This window comes from Salvelinus alpinus, chromosome 12 (genome assembly GCF_045679555.1).
Source record: "Salvelinus alpinus chromosome 12, SLU_Salpinus.1, whole genome shotgun sequence".
Lineage (NCBI taxonomy): Eukaryota > Metazoa > Chordata > Actinopteri > Salmoniformes > Salmonidae > Salvelinus > Salvelinus alpinus.
In genome coordinates this window covers 36,189,991-36,211,089 of record NC_092097.1, presented here as the reverse complement: position 1 = coordinate 36,211,089, position 21,099 = coordinate 36,189,991, and the positions used below count along the sequence as shown (strand labels likewise).

Below are 21,099 nucleotides of genomic sequence, written 5' to 3'. Positions count from 1 at the left end.
TGTATCCAGGTGTGAACCTGTTCAGTATTCTCGCGCTCTGAATAATGTCTGCGTTCGAAGCGGTTCTATATTTTGGTATCGATTCTCTCTGGGGCATGGCTCTGTACACACTACAGTAGATTATCCTATTAGCGACCGCGGCACATGCTCCGTTATATCTACGGAGAGCGGAACTTTTAATGCTGAGCGTGGGGCTGAGGTCATTGCACAGTTTAGTGCTAGGGGGAAAAAAATCGTCTCTTAGCCTCCATTTTGAGTAGTATGGAATAGCATAGTTTGTATCGACCACTACGCTGGCAGTGTCAACCTAAAAACGACACTAAGAGCCTCCGACATGGACGACCTGTTCAGTCCGAGAAGGTAATGGCGTTGCCTCGTACATTTTTACATTGTTTTAGACGCAAATATTTTAAATGTCTGTGTTTACCTTGCCATTTTTATGACATACTTGGAATTGCAATGGTCGCGATGGCGTTAGCTCGATCCATGTAGCTAAAGCTAGCAATCTATCGTACGGATAAAATATTTCAGTATCTAGATATATTTAATTGATCACGCGGTGCATTGTGGATTACTGTCATCTGTGTCAATTCAGCTGTCACAGATTTGTTGTGGTTTCTGTCGATTTTCACTTCGGCTCCCGGGAAAAGACTTATGTCAATACTCCATTTTGCGAGACTGTCGGGCCACGTAAATAGACAATGACGATGTGAGGATGCTTATTTTAAATGTAAAGTATGCGTTATTATACGCTTCAAAGCAACACGCACCAGGCTATGCTTATTTTGTAAAAAGGCAAGTGTGATAAGCATTGCAAGTGGCTGGAGACAGGACTCGTTTATGTAATGTTTGGAGGGAACGTAATAGCCGCATTCAGATTGGCTTTCACTGATGGGTGGGCGGGATTAAAGGAAACCGCTGTCCAATTGAAATGCAAGATTAACCCAGTAATATGAAATATTTAGATTAGGATTAGGGATTAAGATTTTGCCTTGTGATTTGTGTTAAATATGTTTAATTCCTTTGCATATTGCATGCACTAGTATGTCAGAAAAAGGGATGTATCTAGCACTAGTTTTTTTCTGTTTTAGAACAGAACATTAACATTGCTATATGGTTATAAACATTACAATGCAATACAATTTAACTGTCCATATGTTACAGCAAACAACAGAAATTTGATAGCACACATCACACACATTTGAGAGGAGCACAGGGTCAAGCTACAGTGCAGCGCCCCTGGATGAAGAGCATGTTGTGGGGTTAAGGGCCCTGCTCAAAGGCCCAACGGTAGGGGATTGTTAAGATGTGAACCCAGCAGCCCTTCAGTTGTCAGATCAAATCCCCTCTTCTAGCGCTCGGCTCGGGATTCAAACAGTCAAGCTTTCTGCTAATGCTCCAATTCCTTAGCTGCTGGGCTACCTACCTGCCATTACACTGTTCACTTGATTGATACTACAATTGATAATGACATTTTGTCAACATGTGACTTGAATAAAACAATGAGTTTTTAATGGTGAGCGAGCGTTACGCCTTTTCATTTTCAATGATTCTCTAATCAAATGTTTCTTGATTTTAGTTTTTATTCTGTTCAAATCAGTTGCAAATATAACATAGATACTATGTACAAAAACAATATAACAATGTAATATCTAACTTATATGTTATAACTGAATTATCCTTACTTCCAGGAGCCTGAACAGCACGCAGGGGGAGATCAGAGTGGGATCAAGTCATCAGGTAATAGTCCATTAACCCCCTTTAAGCAGGCTGTCCCTCTCTAATGTATTGCCCATTGGAGACGGGCAATACATTAGACCTTACCATATAGCAGTACCGTTATGTCTTCAACAATCTCCATTGGTTTAGTGTTGCAAAATTTGAGAGCCTCGTGATACATACAGTATGTCATAAACTATCTCGCTGTCATAACCTGACATGTATTTGTGAAATACATGGTGCATATCTCATATCACTGTAATCAACTGTCTATGACAGTGAGACAAACATGGTATTTATCTGTCTGTATTATTTGTGTGTATGCAGGCTAAGCTCCCTGAGCTGCAACCACGCCCTGTGTTTGGTGTTCAGACTCAGACAGAGAATGAAGAGCTGGTGTGGATGCCAGGGGTCAATGATTGTGACCTCCTCATGTACCTCAGAGCTGCCAGGTTAGTGTCGACTCAGCAGCACTCATATTAGCCTGGTCCCAGATCTGTTTGTGCTGTATAGCCAACTCCTGTGGTTGTTGTTGGGTATACAGCACAAACAGATCTGGGACCAGGCTGCACTCGTAGTGTATCTCTTGTGTGATGAATGGTGCAACCCTGCCAGATTTAAAAACGGATGGGATTCATACCAAACCTGATGTCTGTCAGCCCTGCATAACACTGGTGTTGAGAGTAAGAGTGAAGTGCATTATTATGGTCATTAAGTAGTGTGTAGAACATAATCGTTTCAGTTTGACTGCTGCTGGTTTTTAGTTGTCATTTAGTATAAAGACTTGTCCTATCAGAGTTCTTCTAGCTAGCCTGTCAGGTCATTATTGTTAAAGATAATGTAATTTAAAAACACTTCTGTAGGCGACTGTAGTGCATAATGTTTGTCATGCTTGTCATCCTGACTGACTGCACAGCAGGATGTATTTATCTTCCTTGTCTCTTCCTGATTGAAGGAGCATGGCAGCGTTTGCAGGGATGTGTGACGGAGGATCCACAGAGGACGGGTGTTTGGCGGCCTCTCGTGACGACACCACACTCAACGCTTTAAACATGGTGGGCAGGAATACTTTTCTGCATTTAAATGGGAATATGAAATAGAACAATGAGATCATTTCATTTTCATTTTCACGTTCTCATTTATTTTTTCAAGTTAAATGTAATAGTTTTTTGTTTTTGTTTTTTAAACATTGTAAAGAAATGTTTTTATAAAAAAATATAGTGTACAATTGCAAAAACAATATATTGTTACAAATAAGATCTTGAACCCTTCTCAGTAGATCTTTGATTGTCTCCCTCCCTCTACAGTTACACGCCAGCCGTTACGACGCAGCTAAAGCTCTCCAGCGCCTAGTGAAGAAACCTGTGCCCAAACTCATTGAGAAATGTTGGTCAGAAGATGATGTGGTAAAGCAGCCTTGCACCATGCTTACTTCAGGTCCAAAGACAAAGTTTAACTTTAGGCACTTGGGCCTGATTTATAATTGAGATGAGCATTGTAACTCTGACTTTTGCATAAATGATTCATTGATGTCAACGTGAGATTTGCTCAGATATTTTAGTTAAGCGCTCAAGACAGAATATGGCCCTATGTGTTGTTAGGGCTGCTCTGTGGTTACATCGGTTTACTCCAATACGTATTATGGCCATTGTGTAACATAGACAATAGTGAAACAATATGAAACACGTTTACACTGCATGGTATATTGTTGACTGTTTGTTTTTATTTCACCCACAATCTCTTTACAATCAACAGAAGCGGTTCATCAAAGGTTTGAGACAGTACGGCAAGAATTTCTTCAGGATTCGCAAAGAGCTGCTGCCCAACAAGAAAACGGTAAATGAAAACACCTGGTGTAATATATTTTACTATCATACTGTGTCGTATGTCTGTCTAGACATAACAGACATATAACTAGACATAACTATACACACAATCAACAGACCTAACTGTTTGTAATGCAGTCAGTGGTTCCTTCTTATTTGATATATTTGCTGATGTACTTGTTACTTTCCCCAGCAAGAAAACCAAATAATTTCACTCAAACAGAACGGGGAACTAACAAAGAATCACTGACAACAACCAAAACAAAACAGGTGGGGTTTTAGGAGGGGTTCTGAAAGACACTCTTGGGGGTGTCCACTAAAAGTTGACTAGCAACAACAACTGGAACCTAAAAGCCACCCACCACGAGTGTCCACTAAATTTTGCCCAAGAAGAGACAAAGAAAAGAAAAACCCATACCAAATTTAAAGACAGGAGGCGAACCGAAAAGGTGGAGCAAGACGAAAACATGGAAGATCAGACAAAGTAATGTTTTCTAGAAATCAAATAGGGAGAGCCAACTAAAAGGTGTTGACCCTCCACATCTCTCAAGACCACTGGGGCACTGGGCCAGCCACTCTTAAATATCACCTGGGTCAGCATAGGTGAAATAACTTCTGACTAACGAGACCGCAATCAGCACAGGTGTAACACATACTGACTAATGTCATGACGCTAGCCCTTTCAGTGACGGGGGGGGGGGGGGGCAGTTTTTATGACTTTACAACCACGTCGTGTCTCCCTGACCATGCCGTATGGGAGAGAGAGGGTCACAGTAGAACAAAGGAACTCTCCCGCCAAATTCTATCTCATCCCAGAATTTGAGAATTTAACAATATTCCTATATTGGAGAATGTGTAAACGGTCGGTGGAGAAGCCAGCTACGATTTGGTCCGTTTTGTTTCATGTTTATGACCTCATGAAAGACAATACAGCAACATTACCCTAACTCTGTTTATACAGGTTCCTCAGTTATGAGGCTTGCATCTAATTCTTGTATAAAATGAATGAGTAAGATGAAACTATTTGTGAAAGGATGTGATGTTAACCTTTAAAATGAGAGAATTGGCCTCCCATGTAAAGTTTAACTAAGTCAGTAGCCACGCCGAAGTAAATAGACATTGGTTGGAAATGATGAACCAACCCCTTTTCAACTCTTGAATAAAAGCCTCCGTGACGAAAATCCAACTCAGTTCCAAATAACGGGAGGACTTGTCCTCCACGTTGAAAAGGGCTAATTTCAACTCTACAGGCCAGGAAACGTGAGGGCTTGCTCCACACGTGAAATGATATGAACTCTGAACTATTGATCACCTAAAGAAGAAGTGCATACTAAACTAACATATATCAGACTGCAGCTGAACATATGCGCAAATCTAGTACGTGAACACTGACCGACGAGGAAGCATCTCCAGAGTGAGATGAACCTCTCAGAGCACGTGAACCTCTCACACGATGACCCGGAAGATTTCACAAAGGACGAGGGCGACATCGACTGGGCAAACCAGAGCCTCACATCACCAGCTCAACTATCGAAGCCAGCTTCACGTTAAATACAGTGCATTGCTTTTTGAATGGGCTATTGTTAGTGGCATATGTAGTTATGTGAGAATAGCTTTCCAGGTCTGATAGAGACCAATGTTCCTTAGTCTTCCTTCCAAAACCCCCTTCTCTTCTCTCTGAATCTATCGTGTTATAACCAAACTGTTTGTGTTTAGTCCACTAGGGATGGTATTTACTGTATAATGTTATTATGTATTGTATATTCTGTAATTGTTTAATTAGTTAGTAAATAAATAATTAAGCCAATTTGTGTATGGATGATTCATAGTAGAGTCTGGGTTTGTGCAGATAACCAAGAATTTTACGACGTTCAGATGAGACTGACGGAAGGTAATAATAATAATTAATTAATAGAAGAATAATTGATCAGATATTAAAATCTGAAGAGTTATATTTGGAAGAGTTATATTTGTGTAATTTAGTAATCTGAAAATTTTCCGTGGTGCCCTGACTTCCTAGTTAATTAAATTTACCTTATTAGTTTAATCACATAATAACAATTACAGAGAATTGATTTGATAAAATAATGTCTTCATTTAATGACAAGTCAGAGACATGACACTAACGATGTGACATCATTTGGCGCGCCCTACGTGCTAAAGTCCATCCTCAAAACATAATTGGAAAAACCAAAACCTGTAACACACTCCAGCAACGCATTCAATATCTTTATCTGTATCTTCATTGGAATCTGCACACTGTGCCCTCTTCTTAAATCACGTGTTGTGTTGTTGGCAGGGGGAGTTGATCACATTCTACTATCACTGGAAGAAGACGCCTGAGGCTGCAGGCACGCGGCCGTACCGTCAGCACCGTAGACAGCCGTCCTCACGCAAGGCCAAGACTCGCGCCACTGCTGCCACTGTGAACACACCTTCCCAGTCCCAATCCAGTGAGTGCCGGGGGTTTTCAATTCCTCTAAGATTTAGCTTATTTTATGGCCGGGTTCCTGGACACAGATTAGGACTAGTAGGGGATAGTGGGGTAAGTGGAGACGTTTTTTACATTGAGCATCACTCAGTCAAGGAAAATATTGTATTCTTTCTAACAAAGATATACACTATGTATACAAAAGTGTGTGGACACCCCTTCAAATTAGTTGATTCGGTTATTTCAGCCACACCCGTTGCTGACAGGTGTATAAAATCGAGCACACAACTATGCAATCTCCATAGACAAACATTGGCAGTAGAATGGCCTTAGTGAAGAGCTCAGTGACTTTCAACGTGGCACCGTCATAGGATGCCACCTTTCTAACAAGTCAGTTGATCAAATTCTGCCCTCCTAGAGCTTCCCCAGTCAACTGTAAGTGCTGTTATTATGAAGTGGAAACATCTAGGAGTAACAACGGGTCAGCAGGGAAGTGGTAGGCCACGCAAGCTCACAGAATGGGACCGCTGAGTGCTGAAGCGCGTAAAAAAATATTCTGTCCTTGGTTGCAACACTCACTACCGAGTTCCAAACTGCCTCTGGAAGCAATGTCAGCACAAGAACTGATCGTTGGGAGCTTCATGAAACAGGTTTCCATTGGCCGAGCAGCCGCACACACGCCCATGATCACCATGCACAATGCCAAGCATTAGCTGGAGTGGTGTAAAGCTCGCCGCCATTGGACTCTGGAGCAGTGGAAATGCGTTCTCTGGAGTGATGAATCACGCTTCACCATCTGGCAGTCCAACGGACAAATCTGAGTTTGGCGGATGCCAGGAGAACGCTACCTGCCCCAATGCATAGTGCCAACTGTAAAGTTTGGAGGAGGAATAATAATGGTCTGGGGCTGTTTTTCATTTTTCGGGCTATGCCCCTTAACGCTACAGCATACAATGACATTCTAGACGATTCTGTGCTTCCAACTTTGTGGCAACAGTTTTGGGAAGGCCCTTTCCTGTTTCAACTTGACAATTCCCAAGTGCACAAAGCGAGGTCCATACAGAAATGCTTTGTCGAGATCAGTATGGAAGAACTTGACTGGCCTGCACAGAGCCCTGATCTCAACCCCATCGAACACCTTTGGGATGAATTGGAACGCCGACTGCGAGCCAGGCCTAATCGCCCAACATCAGTGCCTGACGTCACCAATGCTCTTGTGGCTGAATGGAAGCAAGTCCCTGCAGCAATGTTCCAACATCTAGTGGAAAGCCTTCCCAGAAGCGTGGAAGCTGTTATAGCAGCAAAGGGGGGACCAATTCCATATTAATGCAGATGATTTTGGAATGAGATGTTTGACGAGCATATATATATATACATATATTTCAGGATGATGTGTATTCCTGGAAATAATCAGAATTCATGTAAGCATTACAGTTTTGAAAACACAGCATGTCCAAAAAAAACTGGTCTCTTGGTACAACTTACCCTGTGTATGGGGTAAGTTGAGCTGCGGGAAAGGATAAGTTAAGCCGCCACAAAATACCAGTCTCAACAGTGAAGAGGCGACTCCGGGGATGCTGGCCTTCTAGGCAGAGTTGCAAAGAAAAAGCCATATCTCAGACTGGCCAATAAAAAGAAAAAATTAAGATGGGCAAAAGAACACAGAATGCCAGCATCCTGGAGTCGCCTCTTCACTGTTGACGTTGAGACTGGTGTTTTACGGGTACTATTTAATGAAGCTGCCAGTTGAGGACTTGTGAGGCGTCTGTTTCTCAAACTAGACACTCTAATGTACCTGCCCTCTTGCTCAGTTGTGTACCGGGGCCTTCCACTCCTCTTTCTATTCTGGTTAGAGCCAGTTTGCGCTGTTCTGTGAAGGGAGTAGTACACAGCGTTGTAAGAGATCTTCAGTTTCTTGGCAATTTCTCACATGAAATAGCCTTCATTTCTCAGAACAAGAATAGACTGATGAGTTTCAGAAGAAAGTTCTTTGTTTCTGGCCATTTTGAGCCTGTAATCAAACCCACAAATCCTGATGCTCCAGATACTTAACTAGTTTAAAGAAGTCCCGTTTTGTTGGTTCTTTAATCAGAACAACAGTTTTCAGCTGTGCTAACATAATTGCAAAGGGTTTTTCTAAGGATCAATTAGCCTTTTAAAATGATAAACTTGGATTAGCTAACACAACATGCCATTGGAACACAGGAGTGATGGTTGCTGATAATGGGCCTCTGTACACCTATGTAGATATTCCATTAAAAATCAGCCGTTTCCAGCTACAATAGTCATTTACAACATTAACAATAACTACACCTTATTTCTGATCAATTTGATGCTATTTTAATGGACAAAATAGTTGTTTTTATTTTAAAAAACAAGGACATTTCTAAGTGACCCCAAACTTTTGAACGGTAGTGTGCATTCATTACAGAATTCGCAACAGACTGTGTGCCCTAAGGCCCATACTCCACTATCACATATCTACAACACAAAATCCATGTATACGTGTGTGTATAGTGCGTATGTTGTCAATATGTGTGTATGCATGTGTCTGTGCCTTTGTTTGTGTTGCTTCACAGTCCCACTGTTCCATAAGGTGTATTTTTTTATCTCTTTTTTAAATCTGATTCTACCGCTTACATCAGTTACCTGATGTGGAATAGAGTTCCATGTAGTCATGGCTCTATGTAGTACTGTGTACCTCCCATAGTCTGTTCTGGACTTGGGGACTGTGAAGAGAACTCTGGTGGCATGTCTTGTGGGGTATACATGGGTGTCTGAGCTGTGTGTTAGTAGTTTAAACAGACAGCTCGGTGCTTTCAACATGTCAATACCTCTCACAAATACAAGTAGTGATGAAGTCAATATTTCCTCCACTTTGAGCCAGGAGAGATTGACATGCATATTATTAATATTAGCTCTCTGTGTACATTCAAGGGGCAGCCATGCTGCCCTGTTCTGAGCCAATTGCAATTTTCCTAAGTCCTTTTTTGTGGCACCGGACCACACGACTGAACAGTAGTCCAGGTGCGACAAAACTAGAGAGACTGTAGGACCTGCCTTGTTGACAGTGCTGTCAAGAAGGTAGAGCAGCGCCTTATGGAAATACTTCTCCCCATTTTAGCTACTGTTGTATCAGTATGTTTTGACCATGACAGTTTACAATCCAGGGTTACTCCAAGCAGTTTTGTCACCTCAACTTGCTCAATTTCCACATTATTTATTACAATATTTAGTTGAGGTTTAGGGTTTAGTGAATGATTTGTCTCAAATTCAATGCTTTTAGTTTTTTAAATATTTAGGACTAACTTATTCCTTGCCACCCATTCTGAAACTAAGGGTCTGTTTCTATCGTCTAGTCCAGTAACTGTAGATAACACAATAGGAGTGGGTATAGTCTTTGTCTGAATGAATAGCAGTGGGTATAGTCTTTAATCTGGTCTCTTCTCTCTCCTGTAGTGGACATAAGTTCAGCCAGTGAGGATGACCTGGACAGTGAAGACAGCGAGCAAGGCACCTGTGGACACTGTGCCACAACCAGTGAGTATCGCTTAACTCTCTCCGTTTCTTTATTTCCCCCATTGATTCTATTGGTGTGCATTGATGTCATGTATCATACTTGCTCCACCAGCCACCGGTGCTCAGTTCAATGGGTTCTGATGTACTGTATGTTTCTGTCCTATGTTGATGACAAATCAAATTTCTCCTCTTGTGATCAATAAAGTTTATTCCATTCAATGCTTTAATTTCAGCCTCTAAGGACTGGCAGCACGGAGGCCGGGATAACATCCTCCTGTGTACCACCTGTCGTACCTACTACAACAAACATGGCCGCCTGCCGCCTGGCCCTAAGCCTGCTGACCCTCCCTTCATGTTCAAACCTGTCAAAGAGGAAGAGGAGGGCAACGGGAAGCATGGCATGAGGACGCGACGCAGCAGAACACCGGTAAGCCTGGGAACCGCCCATCTTAGCCCCATCTTGTGTATACCTCCCTTTCTCCCTGCCACCCACACTCCTCTCTCTCTCTCTTTCTCTACCACCCTCTCTCTTTCCCTACCATCCTCTCTCTCTTTCCCTACCACCCTCTCTCTCTTTCCCTACCACCCTCATCATTATCCTTCTCCCTCAATTGTTGTTATAATATCTTTCAATACTTACTCTAAGTTGTATCTCTCTCCAGTTGTCTTCATTAAGAAGTGGCCACCAGAGGCTGACCGGCTCTCCTACCAGTGAAGACCAGCAGTCCAGTAGCCATCCTTCTCCCGCCCCCAGTGGAGCTAGCTCCACCTCCAACGTATCCAGAACCTCCTGTTTAGAGAAGACTGATAACACAAAGAAGCCTGGCAAGGTACAGTCACACACATATATTATTTTTGAAGTTAGGGAAATAGATTTGAATGCACAGTAATGGTGCATTTGTGAATTTAAGTACACCTAATATCATATACAATCATAACATCTAGTTGTATTTCTGCCATTCAGACCAAGGCTTCCCCTTTGTCCAAATACTTTTTACTGTGTTGTATATTCATGTAGAACTGAATTGAATAAGTGAATTATATTCCTTCCATCTAACAGAAGATAAAGGAAGAGGCGCCCCTACCAAAGAGTACTAAACGTTCCAGGGAGAGTGCAGCCCAGGACCCAGAGGAGCCTGAGAGAACACCAACTAAAAGGACGAAGACACTGCAGGTCAGACAGAGTGTAAGACAATAGGAAAGCAATGACAGCTACAAGGTGCAAGATCAGAGAGAAGCAAAATGAGCTAAACCAGCCTGCCTCGTTATTCTTTAGTTAATGTCTTATCTTCCCTGCACTGAGCTACATTGTTGGGTGTAACTAGATCTATCCAGTGGCTCTTTTTGGGTAACATTAGCATGATGAGAACCTCCCCTGACCAATAATTCTAACCTTGTGTCTCCATCCTCCTCTTAGGGTGAACAGGCAGAGTGCCGGTCGGAGGGCGATGGAGAGGCTGAGGCAGAGGGGGGTGAGGTGGAGGAGGAGAGCTGCTCAGACAGCCGCAGTGCCCAGGACGACGGCAGCAGCGACACCAAAGACATCGACCAGGACAATCGCTCCTCCTCCCCCAGCATCCCCAGCCCTCGCCAGGGCAACGAGAGTGACTCCGACTCCTCTGCCCAGCACCTCCAGGGTGCCCACCAGGCAGCAGCAGAGACCGTCAGTGCCCCTGCTGCTGCCCTGGCTGAAACACAGACCCCACAGATTGTTCCTCCACCACAGGTTGCAGGCTCAAACACATCCCTGCCTCCCCAGGGTACCTCTCCCTCTGCAGAGCCTGGCCAGGTACAGGCCCAGGCAACCCCCTCCCCAGAGCTTCCCCAGCCTTCAGCCACCTCTGCTCAGGCTGGTCAGTCAGTTAGCTATCAGACAAGTCCCCTACACAACCGACCCCTATCCCCCTCCTCTCACCCTCTCGCTGGCCCCTCACTCGTCCCTCCTCCACTGGGACAGGCCTTCCATCCTCCAACTCCTGTATTCCAGGGTCCTCTTCCTTCTCCTGGCTCTCTGCCTCCCACCCAGCCCCTGTCCCTCCATGGTGCTCCCACCCAGTGCCCCCACCCCCAGCGACCCCCTCCTCACTTTCCCAGGGAACCCTTCTTTCCCCAGGCCCTCCCCCTCACCTCCGGGCCCCAAATCAAACCACCCCCAACCACACCCATCCCTCCATCTCACAAGCAGCCACCACACCTCTCTTCTTCCCTTGCTCCCCCTTTCCCGCAGATGCCGTCCAACCTGCCCCCTCCTCCGGCACTGAAGCCCCTCAACTCCCTGCCCAACCAGCACCCTCCCGGTGCCCCTCCACCCCCCCTCCAGCTCATGCCCCAGTCCCTGCCCATGCAGCAGGGACTCCCACCCCAGCCTCCCGTGCTCACGCAGCTGCAGAACCTCCCTGGCAGAGGCAGCCACTCCCACCCCCACTCCTCCCACCCCCACTCCTCCCTGCCCTCCTGCTCTGCCCCCTCAGCCTTGCACCCTGTCCTCTCTGCCTCTTCTCCCTCTACCATGGGTCCAGTCCCTAGTCTCCAGCCCTCCTTCCCCTCCCTGCGCCCCTCGCCCGGAAACCCCATTGTCATTGGAGGGTCACATGTCCAGATTAAAGAGGAGCCATTGGATGAATGTGAGGAGCTTGAGAGTCCGCCCCCTCCACCCAGAAGTCCCTCACCGGAACCTTTGGTTGTCAACATCGCCAGTCATGCCAGCCAATCAGCACGGTACTTACTGCATGACATCACTCCAGACAGTCCTGTAAGATGGGCCTCCTTTACACAGTTAATTGTGGCCATTGTGTTTCTCAAATGTTAACAGATGTTGTTGTTCATCTGTTCATCATCTGTTCATCATTACATATGTTCTCAAACAATATTGTTGTGTGATTGCTATATTTGCTGTTTGATTCATTTCAGGTTTTTCAAACACCTGGACCGTGGCTACAACTCGTGCTCCAGAACAGACCTGTTCTTCACTCCCCTGGCCTCATCCAAGCTGGCCAAGAAGAGAGAGGAGGCTGTGGAGAGATCCAAGAGAGAGGCTGAGCACAATGCCCGAGAGAGGGAGAAGGACAGAGAGAGGGAGAGGGAACGAGAGAGGCAGGAAGACAAAAATGCTGTGAGTAATATTCCCTGTTCCTTTTTTTCTTTGACATAACTGACGTGATATCTATGTATCTCAGCAATGTTATCAATGATATTATTACGTACTAGTACAACAATGTTATCAATTATATTATTACATACTAGTACAACAATGTTATCAATGATATTATTACCAGTGGTGGAAAAAGTACCAAACTGTCATACTTGAGGAAAAGTAAAGATACCTTAATATAAAATTACTCAAGTAAAAGTCACCCAGTAAAATTGTACTTGAGTAAAAGTCTAAAAGTATTTGGTTTAAAATATACTTAAGTATCAAAAATAAATGTAATTGCAAAAATATACTTAAGTATCAAAAGTAAAATTAAAAGTATAAATCATTTCAAATTCCTTATTTTAAGCAAACCAAATGGCACCATTTTCTTGTTTTTGAAATTTACGGAAAGCCAGGGGCATACTCCAACACTCAGACATAATCTGTGTGTTTAGTGAGTCCGCCAGATCAGAGGCAAAAAAAAAAACTACTAAAGTAGTACTTTAAAGTATTTTTACTTAAGTACTTTACACCACTGATTATTATATACTAGTACAACAATGTTATTAGTTGGATGTTTTGGATACCTGTAGGACTCTATACATTGTTTTCTCGCAAATTTGAACCACCTAAATGAGCCTCTTCCTCTTCCAGAGAGCGTCCAGCTCGTCCCACGACAGCCGTATGAGTGATGTCCAAATGTCCGGCCAGGTCCACATGCGCTCCTCCTTCGAGCAGCCCCCCACCAGTGTGGCCGCTGTGCCCCCTTACATCGGCCCTGACACCCCGGCCCTGCGCACCCTCAGTGAGTACGCCCGACCCCACGTCATGTCCCCCACCAATCGCAACCACCCCTTCTTCGTGTCCCTGTCCCCCGGGGACCCTCTGCTGGCATACCACATGCCTGGCCTGTACGCCGCCGAGCCCAGCCTGAGAGAGAGGGAGCTCCGTAACCTCCGGGAGAGGGAGCTCCGCGAGAGGATGAAGCCTGGCTTCGAGGTCAAGCCCCCGGAGATGGAGACCATGCATCCATCAGCCAACCCCATGGAGCACTTTGCCAGACATGGAGCCCTGGCCCTGCCGCACATCGCTGGGCCGCCCCACCACCCCTTTGGCCACTTCCACCCGGTCATGCAGAACCACCTGGAGAGGGAGAGGCAGGCACTGGCCCTGGCCGGGCCCCAGATGCGTCCGGAGCTGAGCTACGCTGAGCGACTGACTGCTGAGAGGCTCCATGCTGAGAGGATGGCATCGGTGGCTAACGACCCGGCCGCCAGGCTGCAGATGCTCAACGTCACACCGCATCACCACCAGCACTCCCACATCCACTCACACCTGCACCTACATCAGCAGGACCCACTCAACCAAGGTGAGGGTAAGGACACTTCTATTCAATTATATTCTGTCTTGTTTCATCTTCAGGATATGTGTGTACTGTATGTGTGTGTGTGTACTGTGTATGTGTGTACTGTACGCACATTGATTATTGTTTTAAAAACAAGAACAGTTGATTTGTATTATATATATTTTTTTATATTCTTATTTAATGTTGTTTGATAGTCTTATTTAATGTTGAGAGAAGAGGCTGACTCTCCTCACTGTATTACTGTCTACCTACCAGTGTAGTCATCAGTTGATATGTGTGCACTGTTCGTCCCCCTGCCCAATATTAACTGATGTTTATGAAATGTGTTAATTTATATATTGTTTGTTCTCCTGCCTCATTAGATGTGTGTTACTGTCACCCAGGTAATGGGCCCCACCCTCTGGATCCCCTGGCTCCTGGGCCCCGTCTGGCCCGCTTCCCCTTCCCTGGAGGCCCCATTCCCAACCCTCTGCTCAACGACCTGCCCCACGACCATGACATGTTGCGACACCCACTGTTTGGTGAGGAACAATAACATTCACCTTGACTATCTATATGGGAATACACACACCTTCAAGTCACTGTATTCAGACTATATTTCTGTGATTGTGAGGTGACTAAGACTCACTGATGTTTTGTGCCCCTTGATCAACATCCAAACAGCCTATGCCGCTGTTGCAGGAGCAGGTTACCCCCGTGAGCTCCAGGGGCCCATCCCCCAGATGTCTGCAGCCCACCAGCTCCAGGCAATGCACGCCCAGTCAGCAGAGTTGCAGAGGCTGGCCATGGAGCAGCAGTGGCTACACGGACACCACCACCTACAACACGGGGGGCCTCTGCCCGGACAGGAGGATTACTACAGGTGAGGTGATTACCAACTCTGAACAATAACAACAACAACAGTTTACCTGAACACAGTGCTTTCATTTATGCATTTACTGAAAAATTGAAATCACTAGACAAAGTTGGATCTCGATTATTGATGGGCTAATATTATATCATAAATCAGTAGACAAAAGTGGGATCTTGGTTTATTGATGAACTATTGCACTAACATGAATAAACTCAGCAAAAAAAGAAACGTCCTCTCACTGTCAACTGCAAACTTAACATGTTTAAATATTTGTATGAACATAATAAGATTCAACAACTGACAAACTGAACAAGTTCCACAGACATGCAACTAACAGAAATGGAATAATGTGTCCCTGATCAAAGGGGGGTCAAAATCAAAAGTAACAGTCAGTATCTGGTGTGGCCACCTGCTGCATTAAGTACTGCAGTGCATCTCCTCCTCATGCACTGCACCAGATTTGCCAGTTCGTGCTGTGAGATGTTACCCCACTCTTCCACCAAGGCACCTGCAAGTTCCCGGACATTTCTGGGGGGAATGGCCCTAGTCCTTACCCTTCGATCCAACAGATCCCAGACGTGCTCAATGGGATTGAGATCCGGGCTCTTCACTGGCCATTGCAGAACACTGACATTCCTGTCTTGCAGGAAATCACGCACAGAACGAGCAGTATGGCTGGTGGCATTGTCATGCTGGAGGGTCATGTCAGGATGAGCCTGCAGGAAGGGTTCCACATGAGGGAGGAGAATGTCTTCCCTGTAGCGCACAGCGTTGAGATTGCCTGCAATGACATCAAGCTCAGTCCGATGATGCTGTGACACACCGCCCCAGACCATGACCGACCCTCCACCTGCAAATCGATACCGCTCCATAGTACAGGCCTCGGTGTAACGCTCATTCCTTCGACGATAAACGCAAATCCGACCATCAGCCCTGGTGAGACAAAACCGCGACTTGTCAGTGAAGAGCACTTTTTGCCAGTCCTGTCTGTTCCAGCGACGGTGGGTTTGTGCCCATAGGCGACGTTGTTGCCGGTGATGTCTGGTGAGGTCCTGCCTCTCTCAGCCTATTGCGGACAGTCTGAGCACTGATGGAGCGATTGTGCGTTCCTGGTGTAACTCGGGCAGTTGTTGTTGCCATCATGTACCTGTCCCGCTGGTGTGATGTACTGATGTACCGATCCTGTGCAGGTGTTGTTACACGTGGTCTTCAACTGCGAGGACGATCAGCTGTCAGTCCTGTCTCCCTGTAGCGCTGTCTTAGGGGTCTCACAGTATGGACATTGCAATTTATTGCACTGGCCACATCTGCAGTCCTCATGCCTCCTTGCAGCATGCCTAAGGCACGTTCACGCAGATGAGCAGGGATCCTGGGCATCTTTCTTTTGGTGTTTTTCAGTTAGTAGAGAGGCCTCTTTAGTGTCCTAAGTTTTCATAACTGTGACCTTAATTGCCTACCGTCTGTAAGCTGTTAGTGTCTTAACGGCCGTTCCACAGGTGCATGTTCATTAATTGTATATGGTTCATTGAACAAGCATGGGAAACAGTGTTTAAACACTTTTACAATGAAGATCTGTGAAGGTATTTGGATTTTTACAAATTATCTTTGAAAGACAGGGTCCTGAAAAAGGGATGTTTCTTTTTTTGCTGAGTTTAGTTTATTAATGTTATTTTCCTCCACAGCCGTCTGAAGAAAGAAGGTGACAAACCATCGTGAGACACCTGACGATGTGAGTCACCATGGAAATGCATAAAGAGATAGTAATGCTGTGTACTTTTGAAATACATTATGTGACAACTAATCTTAGTTGATCTTTTTTTATTAGTCTAAATGTAATTGAGAGTTAAGAATCTTTGTGGCTCATAATGCTTGTTTCTTGCTCAGCACTTAAAGGGATAGTTTACTCCCAAATCATCGAAAGTTTGTGAGAGTATTTCATATCTCAATAATGGTCTGTTATAAAAGATTAGCATAGTTTCAGTTCCATGCCATTTTTTGTCTAAAAACGTTACACATTTTTCCACTTAATATGGATTTTGTAGCTTTTAGATTTCTCCTAATGCAATATAGCGGGCAGGATCTACACAATAGATGGTGTGGAATATAGCTCACCTTTGAAGTTATGAAAACATCTGACAAATTTGATTAGGGGGTCACTATCCTTTTACTTTCTAAACAGTCTGACTGATCTCCTTGTACAGAATGACATTTAATATTATATGTTTGGATGATTGACTGTAATAACCTTGCATGACTGTTTCCCTACGATTTTCATCAGAACTTAGAGTAGCGTTGCTAATGTGTGATTAGACAACAAAAAAAGCATAGTAGATTAATTTTATTCTATATCTGCAAAATATTTGTCTAAACCCTAAAGTTTTATATATTTCAAGATGTTTTCACAATTTAACCTACGTCTGACACATACAGTAACATTTTTTAGATTGTAAATAATACATGTTCAATATTCTATATTATTAACTATGATTATTATGAATATTAGTGAATTCTTGACTTGGAAGCTGGCACAATAAAGTTACATTATTTAGCTATACACACACAGAGTATATAGCGTTATAAAGTAAAGTGAGTTAACACAGACAATTATAAATTGGAGTATCACTATTGTCACCCCTGACATAAAACGGTGTTTAGAACAGTGGATCCAGATAGTAATATTGTTTTGGTTAGACAAAACAGAAAAAGCATTTAAACCTTGGCATCTCTACCATGGACAAACCCTGTTTGAATATTTATGTGAAATAATATGGAAAAACAAAGTGTATGCATTGCATATTTATTTGAATAAATAACTCTGCAATAACATGATAAAATGTATTGTTCAAACTATACCCTCTATGGATGGATGGATGGATGGATGGACCTTTTGGGGAATTGTTTATGTGGTAACAGTAATAGGCCAATAGGGGGTAATCCTCACCCTTCCTTAGTGAAACTGTTGTTTCAGTAGGATCACTTTCGAATCAATCAGATCAAGCGTTAACCGGCGGTGTCTGTGGTATAGCTGCTTTGGAGCTGTCAAATCGGTGAGCAGCTGCTCTTGATCATTGTCATGAAGCCACAACCATCCTACTCGCGTTAGAATTTCAGAACGAGAAAGTGAAGGCTATAACAAAATAATGAGGGTTTCTATCAGCCTAATCGAGGTGTAGATTACATTCCAGTGTTCTCACATTCCAGTGTTCTCACATTCCAGTGTTCTCACATTCTAGTGTTCGAACTTGAAAACAAGGCTGCATGGGATTTCTCTTTATGCGACTTTGTGCATTTGCCAATGGCAAAGGTATAATTCCAGGAGCCGCTTGTGGATTTGACAGCTCTAACACAGTTCAATCTCTGACACCGCCAAAACAATCGCTATGCGGGTGTCAGCTAAAGTGGATCTGATTGAATAGAGTCCCTAGTCCCAAGCATATGGGACTGTAGACCCCACATTCAGACCTGTGCAATAATAAATGGAGACTGAGTCAAAGAGATGTATGGTAAGTTGAATTGCTTAACAATGACAAATAGCTTCTTGAAGTTATTCAATCAATTTACACACAACACCATACTGTATATTATAGAGGTTCATTAAACTTGTCTAAGGTGAAAAGTGCTAGTGTTGCTCTTGATATTGATTTCACATTTGTCAAATATGGCAGATATTATTTGGCCTTTCTTTCCACTGCTGATAAAACCATTCAGAGCCTTGCATAGACCATGTTAACATTAGCCTTTAATAATCATGCAGAATAATGATGAAATACATTGTTACTTTAATAGGTGCACAATATGATATTATGTTTTGTAAACGACAGAGCCCTTGGTGGAAATGTAATTGAGATCTTATGGTAATTTACTACAGCTGAATGATTTGTTTGGGCTGACCATCATTTAGATAATTAATTAATTAATTAATTACACAACAACAAGCACATAACAAATTTTATCAATTCTTTCAATTGGACTTAAAACTCTCCAATGTTTTTCTTTTCACTCAACGTAACGCTTTGGAAGTACAATCCGTCATGCAAGTCATGACATGTACAACATACACAACATGACCAGAAGTATGTGGGCAACTGCTCGTCAAACATCTCATTACAAACTCATGGGCATTAATGACTTGGTATCCCCTTTGCTGCTATAACAGGCTCCACTCTTCTGGCAAGGCTTTCCACAAGGTGTCGGAACATTGCTGCTGAGACTTGCTTCCATTTAGCCACAAGCATTAGTGAGGTCGGGCACTGATGTTGGGCGATCAGCCCTGGCTCACAGTCTGCGTTCCAATTCATCCCAAATGTGTTCGACGGAGTTGAGGTCAGGGCTCTATGCAGGCCAGTGAAATTCTTTCACACCGATCTCGACAAACCATTTCTGTATGGATCTCGCTTTGTGAACGGGGGCATTGCCACAAAGTTGAAAGCACAAAACTTTTGCCACAAAGTTGAAAGCACAGAATCGTCTAGAATGCCATTATATGCTGTAGTGTTACGATTTTCCTTCACTGGAACTAAGGGGCCTAGCCCGAACCATGAAAAACAGCCCCAGACCATTATTCCTCCTTCACCAAACTTTACAGTTGGCACTATGAATTGCGGCAGGTAGCATTCTCCTGGCATCCGCCAAACACAGATTCGTCCGCCAGACTGCCAAATGGTGAAGCGTGATTCATCACTCCAGAGAACGCGTTTCCACTGCTCCAGAGTCCAATGGTGGCGAGCTTTACACTTGGCATTGCACATGGTGATCATGGGCTGCTCGGCCATGGAAACCCATTTCATGAAGCTCCCGACTAACAGTTTTTGTGCTGATGTTGCTTCCAGAGGCAGTTTGGAACTCGGTAGTGAGTGTGCCACCGAGGACAGACGATTTTTACGCGCTTCAGCACTCGGCGGGCCCGTTCTGTGAGCTTGTGTGGCCTACCACTTCACGGCTAAACTGTTGTTGTTCCTAGACATTTACACTTCACAATAACAGCACTTTCAGTTGACCGGGGCAGCTCTAGCAGGACGGAAATTTGACGAACTGACTTCTGTCGGTAAGATGGCATCCTATGATGGTGCCACGTTGAAAGTCACTGAGCACTTCAGTAAGGCCATTCTACTGCCAATGTTTGTCTATGGAGATTGCATGACTGTGTGCTCGATTTTATACATCTGTCAGCAACGGGTATGGCTGAAATAGCCGAATCCACAAATTTGAAGGGGTGTCCACATACTTTTGTATATATAGTGTATTTGATATGATCTTTGCATAGAAGTGGCCTACACTATGTTTGTTGACCATGTACTTTCACATAATTTTTTTAATCCCTTTTACATGCACACAATATTTTACAAAGTTCTGCCATTTGCATGCATGACAAAGCAAAGGCATGGTGTGGCTTCTCTCCAAGCATTAACATAAACCTACCTGCTTGACTGACATCTTTGACTTACACTTAACCTTGACAAATACATTTTCTCCACATAGACTTTCTACATTCAAATGGCATTGATTTTACTTTGCACATTTATCAAAAATAGGCTCTCTGGTTGCCTTCCAAATGTTCTTGATAAAACTAAATAACTGAAATGCTGACTGAATTAAATCACAACAAATGCATTTTACATGAACCAAATACTCTGTTTTACACACATGAAGATACCACATAGTCATGCTTACCATGTTGCTGTAAAGTGACATCGACATACTGTACAGTCTAATCGTCTCTATGGTCCTCTGTTATAACAGAAAAATGTTAGCCCTGCTATGTAGGTGTGTTTAATGCAATCTGAGAAATGTTTGCACACTGAACATATGATCACTAAATTATAACATATCTCACTGTCAAAACATATATAATTGACCAGCTCAAGCTTCCCGTTGAGTAAAACATTAGGGGCCGGTGTCCCAGACACAGATTAAGCCTAGTCCTGGACTAAAAAGCACTTTCAGTGGAGATTCTCCATTAAGCTTGCTTTTTAGTCCAGGACTAGGCTTAAGCTGTATCCGGAAAACCACCCCATGTGGATTAGAATACTTGTGAACTTTACTACTACTGTACTGCCAGTAAACACTATGTTATGATATGGCAATTACTACTGTGATTGAGATATAAATGGTTGTTAGTGTTACTTCGTTGTATGAAACTGTTGACACTGCTATGGCCCCAAGTGAAAATGTCTGGAAACGTTCCCCTAGACGCAATAGCTACATATCATGCCTCGTCCTCAGTTGAATCATTCAGGTCTTCAGCTTCCCTTC

General features: G+C 43.7%; 1 protein-coding gene across 7 annotated transcripts; it reads left to right on the top strand.

Moving 5' to 3' along the window:
* The first annotated feature begins 196 nt into the window (after positions 1–196).
* LOC139536006 (arginine-glutamic acid dipeptide repeats protein-like) lies at positions 197–17,681 on the top strand. Of its 7 annotated transcripts, XM_071336074.1 has the most exons (18): positions 256–360; positions 1,165–1,290; positions 1,692–1,740; positions 2,047–2,171; positions 2,675–2,774; positions 3,027–3,125; positions 3,475–3,555; positions 5,845–5,998; positions 9,436–9,516; positions 9,729–9,922; positions 10,158–10,325; positions 10,556–10,681; positions 10,913–12,213; positions 12,406–12,607; positions 13,283–14,003; positions 14,357–14,515; positions 14,658–14,856; positions 16,530–17,681. In XM_071336074.1, the coding sequence occupies exons 4-18, from the start codon at positions 2,122–2,124 to the stop codon at positions 16,561–16,563; spliced, it is 3,669 nt and encodes a 1,222-aa protein (XP_071192175.1). In that variant the 5' UTR covers positions 256–360; positions 1,165–1,290; positions 1,692–1,740; positions 2,047–2,121; the 3' UTR covers positions 16,564–17,681. The 7 variants fall into 7 exon arrangements, with proteins under 7 accessions (XP_071192170.1, XP_071192173.1, XP_071192169.1 ...); XM_071336069.1 differs by lacking the exon at positions 1,165–1,290 and having other exon boundaries at positions 197–360; positions 10,556–10,669; XM_071336072.1 differs by lacking the exon at positions 1,165–1,290 and having other exon boundaries at positions 197–360; positions 13,283–13,997; positions 14,378–14,515.
* The last annotated feature ends 3,418 nt before the right edge of the window (positions 17,682–21,099 follow it).